At 37.1% G+C, this 16,018-nt stretch overlaps 2 protein-coding genes across 5 annotated transcripts; both read left to right on the top strand.

The window, feature by feature from the left end:
- Nucleotides 1-660: 660 nt before the first annotated feature.
- LOC105046027 (uncharacterized) lies at nt 661-6,546 on the top strand. Of its 4 annotated transcripts, none has more exons than XM_010924507.4 (3): nt 661-1,013; nt 4,629-4,691; nt 4,803-6,546. In XM_010924507.4, exon 3 carries the CDS (start codon nt 4,803-4,805, stop codon nt 6,417-6,419), a length of 1,617 nt encoding a protein of 538 aa, XP_010922809.1. In that variant the 5' UTR covers nt 661-1,013; nt 4,629-4,691; the 3' UTR covers nt 6,420-6,546. The 4 variants fall into 4 exon arrangements, with proteins under 4 accessions (XP_010922809.1, XP_010922808.1, XP_010922812.1 ...); XM_010924506.4 differs by having other exon boundaries at nt 4,798-6,546; XM_010924510.4 differs by lacking the exon at nt 4,629-4,691.
- A 3,866-nt stretch (nt 6,547-10,412) lies between these two features.
- On the top strand, nt 10,413-15,806 carry LOC105046028 (uncharacterized). The gene is made up of 2 exons (XM_010924511.2): nt 10,413-10,855; nt 13,540-15,806. Exons 1-2 carry the CDS (start codon nt 10,445-10,447, stop codon nt 14,632-14,634), a joined length of 1,506 nt encoding a protein of 501 aa, XP_010922813.1. The 5' UTR covers nt 10,413-10,444; the 3' UTR covers nt 14,635-15,806.
- The last annotated feature ends 212 nt before the right edge of the window (nt 15,807-16,018 follow it).

Raw genomic sequence — 16,018 nt, 5'->3', positions numbered from 1 at the left:
ATGGCTCCTCCATGTTCGTCCCCATCATCCCTATGGCTCCACATACGCCCACCCCCTCCCCACCCCCTCCAGTGCATGTAATTCCCCACATGCCTCAGTCCATCACTTCTCTGCACTACCATTACACCCACGTCACTTCCGTTACTTCTCATTAAGAAAAAAATAAGTGCATCAGAGCAAAATTATTAAGAATATTCTGAAAATTTGATTACACATTATCGATAACCTGTTTGTCATACTAAATATGTCAATCAAAATTTTTAATAATTTTACTATAATATTATCTGTGTGTACCAAATACAATAATCAACATAATTGATAATTTAATGATAATAATTTATTTTAAAGATAACCTATATTATCTTTCAAAATTATCTGACGATGCACCAAATACAACCTAAATGTAAGGTAAAGTGACATGGCTACCTTCTCGACATGTATGGAAATCTGTACATATACTGATATCGTTAGATCTCGGCCATACATCTGGCATTCTGGAATAAAATAAATAAATAAATAAAATATTTAATGCATTACCCACAACCCTATCAGAGAGGTACACGTATAAGATATCCCCAAAAAGAGACGTCATCTGGAATAATTCCGGTCCATTTCCAGCCCCAACGTGCCGGTCGGGTTTAAGTGGGGTTGGTGAGAAGGATGGTAAGCATGATGGAAGACTCGGCCTTTTCTCGTTTCCTTTGCGCAAAGAAGTCTTTCCGACAAAACGAAAAAAAAAATCCCATTTTTCTACTCGGCGGCATCGAATCCCAGTCTTTCCGATCCCTTAGATTAGATCTCTCATTCGCAACGATTCCAAAACCAAAACCCTAGATCTTGACGACGAACCTAGCCACCCCTCTCGATTCCTCAATTTCTCCGACGCCGTCAAGTAAGGCCCTTGGTTCTCGATCCGGTTCGTCCTTTCCTGACTCCCCGGTTTCGTTTTGCCTGATTCGTTCTCAAAATCCTTGTCCTCCGAGCTGATCCAATGGAGGCAAAATTTTAGTGAGGTAATAAACATCTTACAATCTTTGAATCTTTATCGTATGTGAAATTATTGTGTTTGAATGGCTGATCTTTTAAGCAAAATTCATTTTCCCCCTTTCTGCAGCATGCTTTTCTGTTGTTGTTGTTTTTATACCAATTTTATTTCCCCCCACCCCGATGGATGTTATCAGAAGACATGCTTGTAAGGTTCTGGGGATTTTAATCTTATATTTTCTGGAATATGCCTGATAAATTGCTTAGAGTACCAGTTAGCAGAAATCTAGAATAATAGAACAGGTTCTGTGCAAAGGGCACTATTTTGAGCGCAAAAATAAACATGACCACGTGTGTAGAGTTGAATATGAGGTTTAGTAGTAGTGGAATTTCTATGGGACTATAGACCATGAAGGGAAGATGTCTTTTGAGGTTTACTGGAGATCATACTTTTGGTGTGTGTTGGAGAGAAAAACATTGACTTTATTGGTCAATTGAAAGTAGGTAACTTTGTCTTCTCAGAAATATTTTTTATTTCTATGTTGTATAGCATCTTCAAAGTATTAGATTAAACTATGCTGCTAGGATACTGGCGTGGATGTCAATGTTGGACATTGTAAATCAGAGGACAGGAGATGGATCACATATTGTTTAGAAACATTTACTATAAAACTACCAAAATATGCAATAGTTAATTCACATATGAAGCATATTTTACTTACAAGAAGGATTTGGCAAGTATAAATTCATATGTATAATACTGAATTTTGCTAAAGGATTGGATTAGAGGTAAGGTAACAAAAAGAATAAAAGGAAGATTCAGATTTTTAAGATATAGCTTCTTGGATGATTTCATTTTAAAAGGATCATCCTTTTAGATGACACAGTTTGGATTAAAAAATAAAAGAAAAAAAAAAAAAGATACCTGCCAGGCCTACATGATAGGACCCTTTTTCTCGTGAATTGTTGACTTTCTGGTAAGTGGATCATTCCGTTACTAATGTTATTCATCAAGGACATTAGCTGCCAATTTCTGCTTAAGGATGTAATATGTGACAACATTTGTTTAGGGACAACATTAACTTCCAATTTCTGCATAATGGGACCTTTTGTTGGCAGATTCTTTAATCCTGATAGTTAGAGAATCATGCAATTAATTATGTTGTTAGTTAGCCCATCCTTTTGTTTGAGGATGTACTAATCCATGATTTTTTATTCAAGCAAATCATCATTTCATGGTCTTAGGCTCTTAGCTCAAGAAGTTGAGTTTATGCTTCAGGTTGGCGTTTGGGCTTGTAATTTGTACCTCAAAGATGAATGAGATTTTTCTGTGAATCTTATGGTCTTACCTTCACTTGTCTCTTGACTTATTCCATGTCTAGGAAGTATCTTGGCAGGTTCCTTCCAAATTTTGTGAGTATAAATTGCATAACCAGTAGGAAGGACTCTCATCCTGTTTCAGCTGGTCATTTAGGCTTAGTGCCAGAATCTTCTCTTTCCAAAATATTGCCTTGGTTACCAAAATGTTTTTATCAAGTTGAGAGTTAATCATGAAATTTTTTCATCTTTTGCTTGTCTTATGTATTTTACCCTGCATAGACTAGGTCTGTCCTGTAGGTTAAGCCATCCTTGGTTTAAGAAAGTAGCAGTTTATGTCATTGTTTTAGGGACATTACCGGAATTATATCCTAAATTAAGGATGTAACAGTATGGATCATGAGGTTGTGGACATCAGCTCTGCATGTATTTAAGGACACAATTGCTGTGTCATTAGTTGAGGGACATTACTATGTATTACCTTAGTTTAAGAACATAAAAAGCCATTAGTTATTCTTAGAAGCATTATCTCTCTATATCACATGATGAGGCTGATATTGGTTGTTGAAATCTTTTTTGAGGAAACTAACTTAGTGGTTATAATGGATTCAAAAAATCTTTCTGTGATGGAGGATATTGCTTTTGTTAGGAACATAAAATGATATATAAACCCGACTCTTGCAAGATGTCGTCATTCTACTTGATTTTGGATTTCTTTGTTCTGATGGTTTTTGCTCGTTATGAGTGCTCAGGCTTCCAGTTAGATTTATTATTAAGAGAAAACACAAGGAAAGGCATGGATTTGGTTTCATCATTTAGAGCCAAGTGTGCTGGAATTCCTTATAATCATGTTCAAGAGAAATTTCTCTCTTTTGAATTCTTTTGTTCTCTCTTTGTTGATCTCTCTATCTGATGGACAAATCACAGGGTTTAACATATGCATCTAGCAAAGCTTTTGATGCAGCCAGCTAAAAGCAGCTGCAATGTGGCTGTCTGGGCTTGTTTTGGGCTGAGCGAACAAAAGAGGTAGGCTCGGCTGTTTGCTTTCACCGCAAGTACCATTTCCCTAGGTACAGATCTCTTTGATTTGATGTTATCAAAAAGATAAGGAGATCCATAACCTAAAATAAAAGATAATTTGATCCATATATGCAAGGAGTCATGTGGGCATGTGTTAGTCCTACATTGGTGGTTCTCTAGGGAGAGCTTGGGTACCGATAGAGGGGCTTTTTTAGGACTAACCATAGGCTGACCGTGGTGTTTGTAATTGGATTTGATTAGATCAGGACTGTTAGGTTGGCAAGGATACTAGGGGCTTAAACAGGATGTGGGTGTGTGTTTGGTCTTGCATTAGTTATGTGAGGAGAGATGTTGAGTTCTTATACAAGGCCAAGGAATCCAAATAATACTTTCTAGCTAGCTTTCTTGGGTGAGCTTTTGGAATTGGTCTGGGGATGGTAGCCACCTAATTCTTTGTTTAATGTTGTAAATGTCTATTTCTAGTTCAGCAACATTGTTTGTCTTTATTAACAATTGAGAGATACAATTCTTGAGTGTTGACTCTTGATATGATATATTAAAGTTGCATGTCCTATTCTTGAGTTCTTCTTATGATGCTTAAGGGAGATGATAAGATTTTTGGTGTGCCTGATATAAGTAAAACTGCATTAATGCATTTTTTTGGGAGCTTGCTTATGGAGTGATGCATGCACAAGCATGCTGCCATGTGGATAAGTATGTGCTAGCTTGTGTAGATATTTAATTTTTCATCTTAATCCATTGCCCATCACCACCACGAGGTTGGGAAATGTTTACGACTGGTTCTGGCTGCTAATAAACTATGATACCACTATTTCTTCTATCTCCATTGATCAGTTGGTGGTAATTTTGTTGGTTTTGTTCAACTTAAATAGGTTATGATGGATTGTCATATCCAAATTGGGCTGTAGGCATGATCATGAGTTTCATTGACTCAAACCATCCCATTTATACCATTGCATATGGCTTTGACTTTTGCTTGGGTAGATACTAAATCCTAGGGTCAATTCTTAAGGGAATACTATGTAAAGGAGTTTTTTGGTTCTGTTGCTCATCATGTTTGGATAACCACTTTTTAATGGTCTTCTTAGTTTACAGCTGATACTTGAATGGATTAAGAGTTTTACAAATCTCATGTGCCTGAAACTGGTTCTTCAGGGCTATAAGATCTATTTTTGATGATTTATATCAATAGAATATTGCCTTTTTTGAATATCTTTGTTATGCCAAGGACAAATTATGTAGAATTTCACCAAATATCTTCTTTTGACTAACCTTCAACTTGGCAGGCTGGTTACTGCCAGAACTGCTTTGATCAATCCTTGACTACTTGTATCAGTAGCCACTAGAGGGTATTCTCCTGCCTTCAGTGTTTCCTTTTCTTTCTTTTCTTTTCTTCGCATTAATTTGTTTCTTGAGAAATCAACTACCTTCTAAATCTTTCCCTTTTTGGTGCAGTCCAGATGGATGCTGAATCTCAGCACCTATCCCATGAGCCCATGCTGTCACTGGAGCATGCACAACTAAGTAGCAATTCATTTCGTCATTCCAGCCAACAGGAGGCACACTGCTTGGTATGCAGAAGAGCTTTCTCTCTGGAGGCTGAGGTGAATGAGGGCTTTGAAGCAATATCCATATGCAGAGAGTGTAAAATTATGGTTCTTGAAGATAATGAGGGAAATATCACCTTGAGAGATATTCGCCGGAGGAGGCGACAGAGAGGAAGATCCAGGTTTGGTAATTCAGAATCGATGGAGGACTCATTCTCACAGCAGTTCTCTCATCTTATCAATTTGGCCAGCCAGAATCACGAGTCTCTTTTTGAAGGTGACACTTCAGTTACTGTCCGGCAGCATGCAAGATATTATGCAGCTCGGAGCAGGTCTCGAAGACGGCATAGGGCTTTATCTGATAATGATAGTGATGGTCTCGATCACGTGGACTCCATGTTTGGCGAGAGTGATTCCAACTTAAGTTTTGGTGGCTATGGAGGAGACTCAGATGCTTCCTTGGATAGAAATAGTTTACTCGATAGAGAAATATTCTTTCCACCTGACAGTGAGAGCTATGTCTTCACAGATACAGATATTGACCCAATGCATGCAGGTCTGGACCAATGGAACTCAGATGACCAAGATGAAGAAGATGGAGAGTGGGAAGACGCTGATTTCGATGAAAATAATGCTTTTGTGGATCAGCATCAGCAGTTCCAGGATGCTAATAGTAGTCCAAGTGGTATTGGTGAGAGTGAGAGGGGAGCTCAAGATGGTGCCTGGGTTAACTGGAGGATGGGGGCAAGCCAACAAGTACATTATGTTGATATTTTTGCTGACTTAGAGTCAGACCTAAGACCGCCCTATGTTGGGAATCCAGGTGACTATCTTGATGCAAGAGGTTTTGAGGAGCTCCTTGAGCAGCTTGCAGAAAATGATGGTTCAAGAAGAGGAGCACCACCTGCAGCAGCATCTTTTGTGGCAAGTCTTCCTTCTGTGATCATTTCCATGGACCATGAGAGGAATGGTAGCTTGATTTGTGCAGTCTGTAAGGATCCGTTACCCATCAATACTGAAGCAAAGCAGCTTCCTTGTAAGCACTTGTATCATCCGTCCTGCATCTTGCCGTGGTTAGCTGCAAGGAATTCATGCCCGGTTTGCAGGTATGAACTTCCAACAGATGACCCAGAATATGAGGGAAAGAGGAGCATGATGAGCAGAAATGAAGTGCACGATACCCAGCAGCCGGACCCAGCTGAGGAAAGTTCCTATGAAGTATTAAGTGAGATGGAAACTGATGAAGGTCATGAACCCAATCATGGAAGAGTGCAGCAGGGTGGTTCAGAAGATACCGCGCAAATAGGAGATGGATCGAGCAGAGAGAGTAGCAGAGGTGGATGGCTGTTTCTTGCTGCTGCCCCAATTGTTAGTATAGTTGGTATGGTTCTAGTTCTATGGTTTCGAAACCCTAGGAGTGAAGGAAGGATCCACTGCAATACTCGGGAACCAGATTCCCAGCAGCTTCACAGGTCTCTGAGCACCAGAGCTGCAGCTGATAGAAACAGGAGATGGTGGTCTATTTTTTAAGTGTAATCACTGTTCAATTTATGTATTATTTGATTGTACTGGTTTTCTTGTTTGCGACAGTTCTTTGTGCTGATACTTCTGTAAAGTTTCATATTGGAGTGTGCTTTCCATGCGTGCCATTTTTTAATGCTGCTTTCGCTGGGTGTTGATGTCTGCCACCTCGTTATCTTGTTTGATTTAGTTGCATAGTCTGATAGCTGGATGTTTGTTTGTTGAATCACATCATATAATGTGTAACCTGAAACTAGAGGGAAGTCTGAAGAACATGAAAGAGCAGCTTGGAAGGGTATGCTTTTGGCGGCCTCGTGTGACATGTTACATATCAACAAATTCGTCCATTCAACTCAGCATGTTTATGCTCTTGTGGTATTAGCTAGCTAATCTGCTGGATTTAAACTTTAAAGTAGCATTTAGTTATAATCATTGAGAAAGTCTTTGTACACTGCATGTGATGCAAAAAAAGTGATGTGGAGCGCATCACCTAATTATTTTGGAACATGTAGCTATCATTTTTCAATACGTATTTAAAAATACATTTAATGTCTGTAATTTTATTTTTTTATTTAAAATTTTGAATGATAAAAATATTCTTCTTGTTCTAAAAAAATTATGACATCCTATGGTCATATTATGATATTCTGTGGTCAAATTATGATTTTTATATACAGAAAATCATAATTTTTTTCAGAAGTCATAAAGAGAAAAAAATATTTTCGTCATTCAAAATTTATGAAATTTTTAAATGATGAAAATATCTTTTTCTTCTTTATGACATCCTATGGTCAAATTATGAACAGAAAATCATAATTTGACCGTAGAATGTCATAATATGATCATAGGATGTCATAATTTTTTTTAAATAGAAGAAGTATTTTCGTCATTCAAAATTTTAAATAAAAAAGTGAAACTACAAGCATTAAATGTATGTGGAAAAGCGATGGCTACGTGGTCCAATCAGATGGAGAGGTATATTTTTTCTACACTATATATGGTGTATAAAAAATTACTCATAATCATTAAGAGTTTGTGATATCAGTGGAAGATGGAATTGGTGCAATTTTTTGGTCAGGCATATCTGACAAAGAAGCCACTTATTTCTATTATTTATTTACCCATTTGAATTGATGAATGTTATTTCATCTTTTGCAATCACATTCTTGTTCTCGGTTGTGGGAGGGCTTGCCTTCTAGTAGCCTGCAGACCATCCATCAAAAAATTAAGGGAAAAGGCTTCATCTCCTGGTTCACTTACCCAATTGCCTACCTCCTGTGTATCCATGGTCACAAGTGAGAAGAATGGCACATGAGATTCATGTTATTCGTATGGGGGCCATCCTCGATAAGTTTTAAGAGCATCAATCTAAATGACACTTCATAGCACTTGGCAGCATGGTGGAAACCAACAGCTTACCGTCCTGCATTGATTCAGCGTAATTGATTCTTAAAAGAGCAATTCTATGGCAACTCATAAAAAATCACTCAGAAAATGTCACCAACTGTTTTCCAGACTTATCACCATTTCCATTCTTTTATCATATGGCATAATTTAGAATGCAACACACCAGTGATTTTGAGTTACTTAAGCATTTTTGTTTCATTATACAGGGGTTTGTTCAGTTGAGGTTAATCTAGTATAGGAAAATAAATTTCATATTAGATTATCACCTTTCGAATGGAAAATAGAAAAAAGATATCATAAAAAAATTAGTAGATTTTATGTTTATTTTTCAAAAAAAAGATAAAATAAATACAATAGAAAGATTGATATTTAGTAAATTCATGAGTGGTGATAATTTATATTTGATAAAAATAGCTCTAATAAAATTATATATATAATTATTGAATTTATTTTAATATTTTTTAAAATTTATTTAATAAATTTTTTTTGCAAAAAAATAAAAATATAAGTGATATTATGTAAAAGGTTATGTGATTATAGTCATTACATAAAAATTAATTGGAGATGATAATACTATTCGAATATTAAAAATTATTTTATATTGAAGATTATATTTAAAAATTTTATCATATTCTTATTTAGAATTATCTCCAATCAAATATAGTAATATTTTTCTAGTAATATTTTTCGAAGTAATTTTTTTATCAATAAAATATAGTAAAAATTATTTTTTTTATAATTATTTTTTCAGATGAATAATTTTCAGAAATCATCGAATTATCTTGTAATCCAACGCACCTTAACCAAACGAATCCTAACAATATAAATATCTCCAATATAGTTTAAATAGAAAAATTGCACACCATGAAAACTTATATAAATGATAATATTTTAAAAATAGACTTCCATTGTACTTTGAAAAAGGGAAAATCGAACTGTATCATTTTTTGAATTAATCGTATCTATCAGAAGGTAAATAGAGCTATAGATAGATATGGACAATGGACTGTGCCTGACATAGCATGGCCTATGCCCATCGGGTCGAGGCATGGCACGTTTAAACAAAACCCAAGCCTGGCAAGGCCTTAGGCCCAAGGGTGGCGGGTCGTGCCAGGCACTGTCCATTGGGCCCGTGGGCCTAACTTTTTTTAAAAAAAAGACCCACGACATGCTGTATTAGTTTGGATCCATTACGGTAGCCATTACTGTAGCAAGTGGGCTGTTTGGATTAAGCCTAGCACTCCTCTCTCTTGTACTATTTTAATTTTTATTAATAAACTAATAAGAATTCACATCAAATCCCCTACCAAGATGATTTTTTACTTTTACAAAAAAAAGAAAATCCAACCTCCCCTCATCTTTTTTATATTTACTCCCTAATCTTTTTGAATTTATAAAAAATTATTTTTTAAATTTTAAAAAAATTTATTACGGACTGTGCAGGCACCTTCCAAATGGATCATGCCTTGACGCGGCCCATATTAAGAGGGTCGGGTTGGCATGCGAGCTATGTCATGCTTGGCCTGTGGGTCATACCAGCCTAGATCCTTATGGGCCGTATCGGACCTAGGTCAAAGGCCGTAAAATTTTCAGATCAGCCCAGCCTCTTTATATGGGTCGTGCCTAGCACGATTTGTTACTGTAGCAAGTATTCCGTACTAATTCATATCGGATCGGGTTGTGTCATGGGCGGCCTGGCCCGATGCCCATATTTAGCTATAGACTAGATTACTTTTTTATTAGTTATAGGATTACAATCTTTGTTGTAGAGCATATTAGACAAGTTGTGAATTGATTTTTCGGTCATACTATTTTATGTCCATAATTTTTTATTTTTTAATTTTATTGGATGTATCTTGTATGTAGGGGTGGCAAACAAGTCGGGTCAGAAAATGGTCAATCCAAATCCGATCTGTTTATTAAACGGGTCAAAAATTCAAACTCGAACCCGACCTGTTTATTAAACAGGTAACCTGATCCGATCCGTTTAACCAGTTTATTAAATAGATCAAATTAGGTTAAACGGGTTAAACAGGTTAAACGGATTAAACATGTTAAACGGATCAAGTTAAATAGGTCAGAAATAGATTAAACAGATTTTAAACAGGTTAAACGGATCTTAAATGGGTTAAATTGGTTAAACAGGTCAGATTAAATGGGTCAGAAATAGTTAAACAAGTTAAATGGGTTATCTGACTCAACCCAACCTAAATATTAAACAGGTTAAACGGGGTTAAACGGATCAGATATCTAAAACTCATATCCGACCTACTTATTAAACGGGTTAAACGGATCGGCCTGTTTATAATCCGAATCTGTTTAGCTTAAATCCAAATCTGTTTATGACGGATCGAATACGAGTTGGATTGGTGGGTCAGATCATATTTTGTCAGTCCTACTTATATGCAAGTCCAGCCTATCATATGCAAAAAAAAAAAAAAAAAAAAAAAAAAAAAAAAAAAAAAAAAAAAAAAAAAAAAAGCCATTGGAGGATCACAGCCATCCATTCATGTGGTCCCCTTGGTGGAATCCACATGTCAGATTCTGTTTTGTTGTTCTGTGATGGTGGTAGGCTGCCCTCTGGTTTGGATCCCGAGTCCATTGAGGCTCTGGGTTTAGGTCAACAAATGAGTCTAGGGTTTTTCTTGGCATCCTCCTGCGCCAATGGCGATGCCAGGCCGGGATATCTGGAATCCCCTCAGGTCGCCGAGATATCCTGCAAGGGAGGAGATGCTCGCGCGGCGTTTCACCTGAGGCTGTGGAAACCTTGGTGCACCTGGAATCCTGGGGCGCGAGACGTATACCAATCCCCGCGAGGAGAGATGAGATTGCCGGCGACGCTCTTACCCCGATGGAGTCGATCCCAATATCTTGGCTCGGCCATCGGAAGAGACACCTGCATTAGGGCCTTCGAAAAAGATGGTATCTTGATTGGAAGCTCCAGAGAAAGGAGCTTTCTTGCGTATCATTTCAATCGGCTTTCCAGCTTGGCTTCTCCGAGATTGATGAACTACCGGTTCTTGTTTGCATCTTCTCGGGTGATTTCTTATGTCCTAGTTATCCCATTTCCTAATGATCATTTACTTGTTTGTAATATGTAATGATTCATATTGGATAAAGAATGATCCAAGAATAAGATAAGTAACATATTGTGGGTTGTTTTGGATTGTATAAGGGGGAATGTTTCTATTCACCAGAAAAAAAGAAAGAGGGGGGGGGGGGGGGGGGCGCGCAGGATGTTTCTCAGGTATTTGAGCTAAGAGAATTGATAGGAATGTAGATTTTTCAGATAGTCGAAACTAAATTTTGATTTCAAAGTTGTTCTTTGATATTACTTGTCACCTATTTATTTGAATCATATAATGTGATTTTATGAGCAAGTCTTCTTCAAGAGTCACCGTGGTCACTGTTTAAGACAGTGAAAGTATATGGAATTATTTAGGTTGCTTTGATTTCTATTCATATGAAATATCGTGATAAACTTTAATCATGTCTTAATAACTTGTATATAGGAGCCATCCTCTTGTAAATGTAATTAAATTTTGTTGAATGAAGTTACTTTCTTCTATATGGTATTAAAGAGGACCCATCATTGTTACCTGGACATGATAACATGTTATTCCAAGTTAAGACCTGGCTCTTGGATACATTTTGCCAACATCAATTTTATCTTGGTTCAACATGTGCATTCAGGCATATAGATATCTGAATATCGATTACACACAGATTTATAAAAGTTGGGTTTGGATCTAAGGCTATTTTTTTTTTTCAGATTCTCTGGGAATAATGAGTTTACATAAGGTCTGACCCTAAGCCCATAGCTATCTGCAACTTACTCTTGATTCTTAGATTGAGGTGCATTGGTGTTTGTTATATGCATGTGATTTAATGTATATCAATCAGAGTAGCATATGGTTGATCATTATTTGGAATTGCTGAGGAAATATTTTAAGGAAGCAAGATCTTTTCTTATCATGCGGTCATCACATGCCTTTCAGATTTAGACATAACTCTCTTTCATGGTTCATGATGTAGAGCAACAAAAAGACATGAGCATGATGGGTATGAGAGCACGAAGGTGGCTGCATGGAATTGTCACACTAGAGCTAATGCATGAGCTGCAGTTTGATGATAAAATGATGAAATAATGATAGGGAGCATCATTTTGCTGAAACATTAGAGAGGTGGGGCCATGGATGAGTGCTATAATAAAAGATTTTAGAGATAATGTAGCTTATAATACCCATATGGTGAAGCATGATTCATCAACCAATTCCAAATGGTAAAATGTTTACTTTTATGGTTAATTTAAGATATCTTATTTCTTTATTCATCAATTTTATAAGTTTTTCTAAACTATAAACAGTGATATAATAAAGTTACGTGGGAGAAATGGAATGCAGCTGTATGTGATAATACCTCAGTACCGTATTAGGCAATACCATACCAGTGCCAAACCGGTATGCCGTCCCATACTGTACCTATATTTGATATGCCTGATTGTCTCGTACTATACGGTATATCGACACTGTAATAGGATGGTGCCAGTATAGGATCCGGTACCGAGACGGCGAACTTTGATCATATTTTTATCCTAGTAATTGTTAATTTCATGCTTTTGAGAGTAGAAGGAACCCTTACTTTCCATGCATGGAATTAATAGATATAGACAAAGTGCATCAAGTAGGTGGAGGTCATAGGGATCACATGCTGTTTTATGTCTTATGATGGCAAGGATCTGAGGCACCCTGCCTCTTTTATATGAGGATGGGACTAGCTTTTTGGGCTGTAATTGCACAAGAATTCCTAAAGAACAAATGGATGTTGGGTTGGAGAATGATGTATAATATGTCCTTAGGATGTAGAATATTCAACACTTTATTTTTCTTTCCTAATCCAAGAAATATCGATGTAAACTCATGATTACTATTCCAAGTGATGTCCTCTGTGCCTTTTAGAATTCTCTGGTTGATTTCTTCATTGCAGATAGGTTGCCTTCTGAACATCATCAAGAATTAAGCCTTGCTGGAACCACCTGGTGAATAGATAGATGATACCTCATCACTTATAAAAGTGGTGCAACATGGTTGAGAAATTGTCTCCATATTGTGTATAGTCTTCTCCTTTGACACTTGTTCAGAGGTTTTGAGTCAAGTTAGGAAAAGTGAATAATAGGATTTAAAGATTTTACAAAGTCCTTATGATGCGATATATTTGGAATCGTGTGAGTTGGGTGCATATGTATTTTTTAACATATATTTCTTTGCAGCACTCTTCTGTGAATTTAGCATGTGGGAGGTGATTACCATCCTTTTTGTTCTCTAATGTACCCCAGGACATGATTCTAGAATCCTTTCATATGGTGTCATGGCACTCACTCTTTCCACTATGTTCAAAAGGACTGATTCAGCCATTTAGTTAGCTGAGTGGGTGAAATGAAATGTTGCTTGGTTTGCAGAATATTTTTCTTTTCTCTTCACAAGTCACGAGCTTGTCCAACTTGTGTTTGCCAATCTTATTTTAACATCTCTAAGTTAGTGTTTCATTTGCACAAAATTCTGAACAGGCGGAAGTACATTTTAGAATCTTCGAATCATATTGTCTCATCAATTAGCTGATTCTCTTTTTGTTTTGTTGCTTTTGTTTCCTGCTTTTTGTGACTAAGATCTTTAGTGGAGTTCTATTACACATTTATCACCGACATTTAGTTTTGTTACTGCAGAGGTATACTGTGTGCATCCCATTTGTAGGTAATGATTTCTTTCCTGCTGCTACCATTGAGTGCAAATTTTGTCCTCCACATAGGAACTTGCGGTCAGTTATGACTGGGGTTTCTGTCAATGAAGAAGAGGTGACCAGGGCTCTTGAACTTTTTCTTTCCACTGTGAAGGATGAGACTGTCTCTACTGAGGAAATGTGTAGTATTTACATTGAGAGGCTCTGTAGATCAGGCAAACTATCAGATGCTGTTTGCTTGTTGAGGCTTTTGCATGATAGACAGATACATCTTGGCCTCAATATTTATAACATTCTCCTGAGTGCAGCAGGCGATGCAGGCAATTTTAATATCTTTTCTGAGATCTTCAGAAATTTGCTACTTTCTAGTCTGCCTCCTGATTTAACTTCATATATTAATGTTGCAAAGGCTTTTCAGAAGGTGGCTGACACAGGTCTGGTACTCAAGTTTGTTAGAGAAGTATCAGAAATTACAATTCACAGAGATCCTACTGTCATAAATAGGATGATTTTCATTATTGCTAAGTCTGGGCAGATTAATAAAAGCATGATGATATTTGAAGATCTGAAAAAACTGAACTGTCAGATGGATAAAGTTACATTCAACACAGTTCTAGGAATATTAGGCAAGGCAGGTCAAGTGGATCAAATGTTATCTGTGTTTGCATCAATGAAAGATTGTGGCCATACTCCTGATATTGTTACATACAACACATTAGTCAACTGTCTACGTAGACTTGGCAGGTTAGAATTGTGCAGAACTTTTGCAAGGGAAATGGTCGAGAATGGAATTCAGTTGGATCTGCAAACTTACACTGCACTAATTGATGGGTTTGGACGGGCAGGGCATACTGGAGATGCGCTCAACATATTCCATGAGATGAAAAAGTCACTCAATCCTTCAATATATGTCTACCGTGCACTCATTAATAATCTAAAGAAGGCTGGGAAATTTGAATGTGCACAGAATTTAGATGCAGAGATGAACTCAAGCAGTTCAAAGGTTGTTGGCCCTGAATATTTCAAACTGAAAAGGCAGACTAGAAGGTACATCAAGCAAGTGGAAACAGGGGAATCATGATCTTTGGTTGCAAAGACTTCCAATTTTTAATTGCGCTTGCTTATTTATGTGCCCTTAGCATCACCGCTGAGAATTTTCTTGATAGGAGTATGTCCACCTTTTTTTTTTTAATGGGTCTTATCGACTCCATAACAAGAAAACTTTAGGTGATGAAAATATGCATTGTCAAGGCAGCACAGCAAAAGCAGATTGCTTCTTGAGAAATTTCAGAACAAGGGTCAGCAAGTTCATGGAAGATGGAGGATATCAGCAAAGTATTCACAAAGAAAGGTTTTCTAGAGAGAAGGAAACTGTCTCCATGATGCAGTTTTAAAGTTCTGAGTTCGATGGTGGAGTGGTTCTCATATAAAACAGTGATAAACTGAAGGCAGGATGGTTCTCTTGAAGGTTTTGGTGACATTGATTGGTCTTGCACACTAACTGGAAATTTGATCTAATTTATTAGTAAAACTTTTTTCTGCTTGAAGGCAAAGTAAGTTCTAAAAGAACAATAATTGAATGCATACAGAATTGGAAAACCCGTTGAATAAATTTGGTGGTTATGCGGACGCAATTATGGGCCAGTAGTAGATACAACAACGGGACACAAGCGTATACTTTGTTCCATGTGTATCCCGGACAGTAATGTTGGTGAGTCTAGAAGGGCAGAATCTCCTTTACAAAGCTGTAAAAATTGTTGTACAATAAAAGAATGCCTGCTTGCCATGATTTGCCTCTTGAGAAGTACCGTTTCAAGGACTGAACCATTGGCTATGCAACAAGACGTGAAGCTGCACTACATGGTTCTAACCGCGTGTGAAGGTTTTAAAGGTATATTATTAGGTGGCCTGAGAACTGTTTGTGAATGATTCCACAGCCATTGGTGGGGAGATCTTTAAATAGCTATTATTGAATGGCTGGACCAAATTATTGTTGTGGGCTGTAGATCAGCTACATTAAGATCTCCCATGCGGTGAGAAGCTGAACATGGTGCAGAGAGTTTACCAAAGTGGAAGAAAACACCAATTGATCTACGTGTATTGCAGCCTCTCTTTTTCTTGTCTGGTGAGGGGTAATGTTTCAAAGTGGAAGAATGATGCTAGACTTCTGAAAAAATAGTGGCATATTACATTTAGCTTCCTGACCCGGTTCTCTCCCAATGCCAATAAATAAGCGTTATTGATCTTGTGGAATTTTCTCTTATTGAGACTGCTGACTTCTTATAGGTCTTGTGGAAAAGCAATCTATGAGGAATAACTACATATGCTCCAACGTTAGGTTGATGATACCTATCATGCCAGTGAAATTTGTTGGTGTTGGTTTTAGTTTATGCTGCCTGGTGGAGTTGCATGGTAACAATAAAAGCACCAATCTTATAAAAAGAGCCAACCTTATGTAATTTTGA

Source organism: Elaeis guineensis, chromosome 5, assembly GCF_000442705.2.
Source record: "Elaeis guineensis isolate ETL-2024a chromosome 5, EG11, whole genome shotgun sequence".
NCBI lineage: Eukaryota > Viridiplantae > Streptophyta > Magnoliopsida > Arecales > Arecaceae > Elaeis > Elaeis guineensis.
The sequence above is the reverse complement of the archived record's forward strand: the minus strand, read 5'-3'. Positions and strand labels throughout refer to the sequence as shown.

Coding starts and splice junctions, on each gene's coding strand:
- LOC105046027 (XM_010924510.4), top strand. CDS start 4,803: ATGGATGCTGAATCTCAGCACCTATCCCATGAGCCCATGCTGTCACTG.
- LOC105046028 (XM_010924511.2), top strand. CDS start 10,445: ATGAGTCTAGGGTTTTTCTTGGCATCCTCCTGCGCCAATGGCGATGCC. Junction 10,856..13,539: donor TCTTGTTTGCATCTTCTCGG/GTGATTTCTTAT, acceptor TTGTTACTGCAG/AGGTATACTGTGTGCATCCC.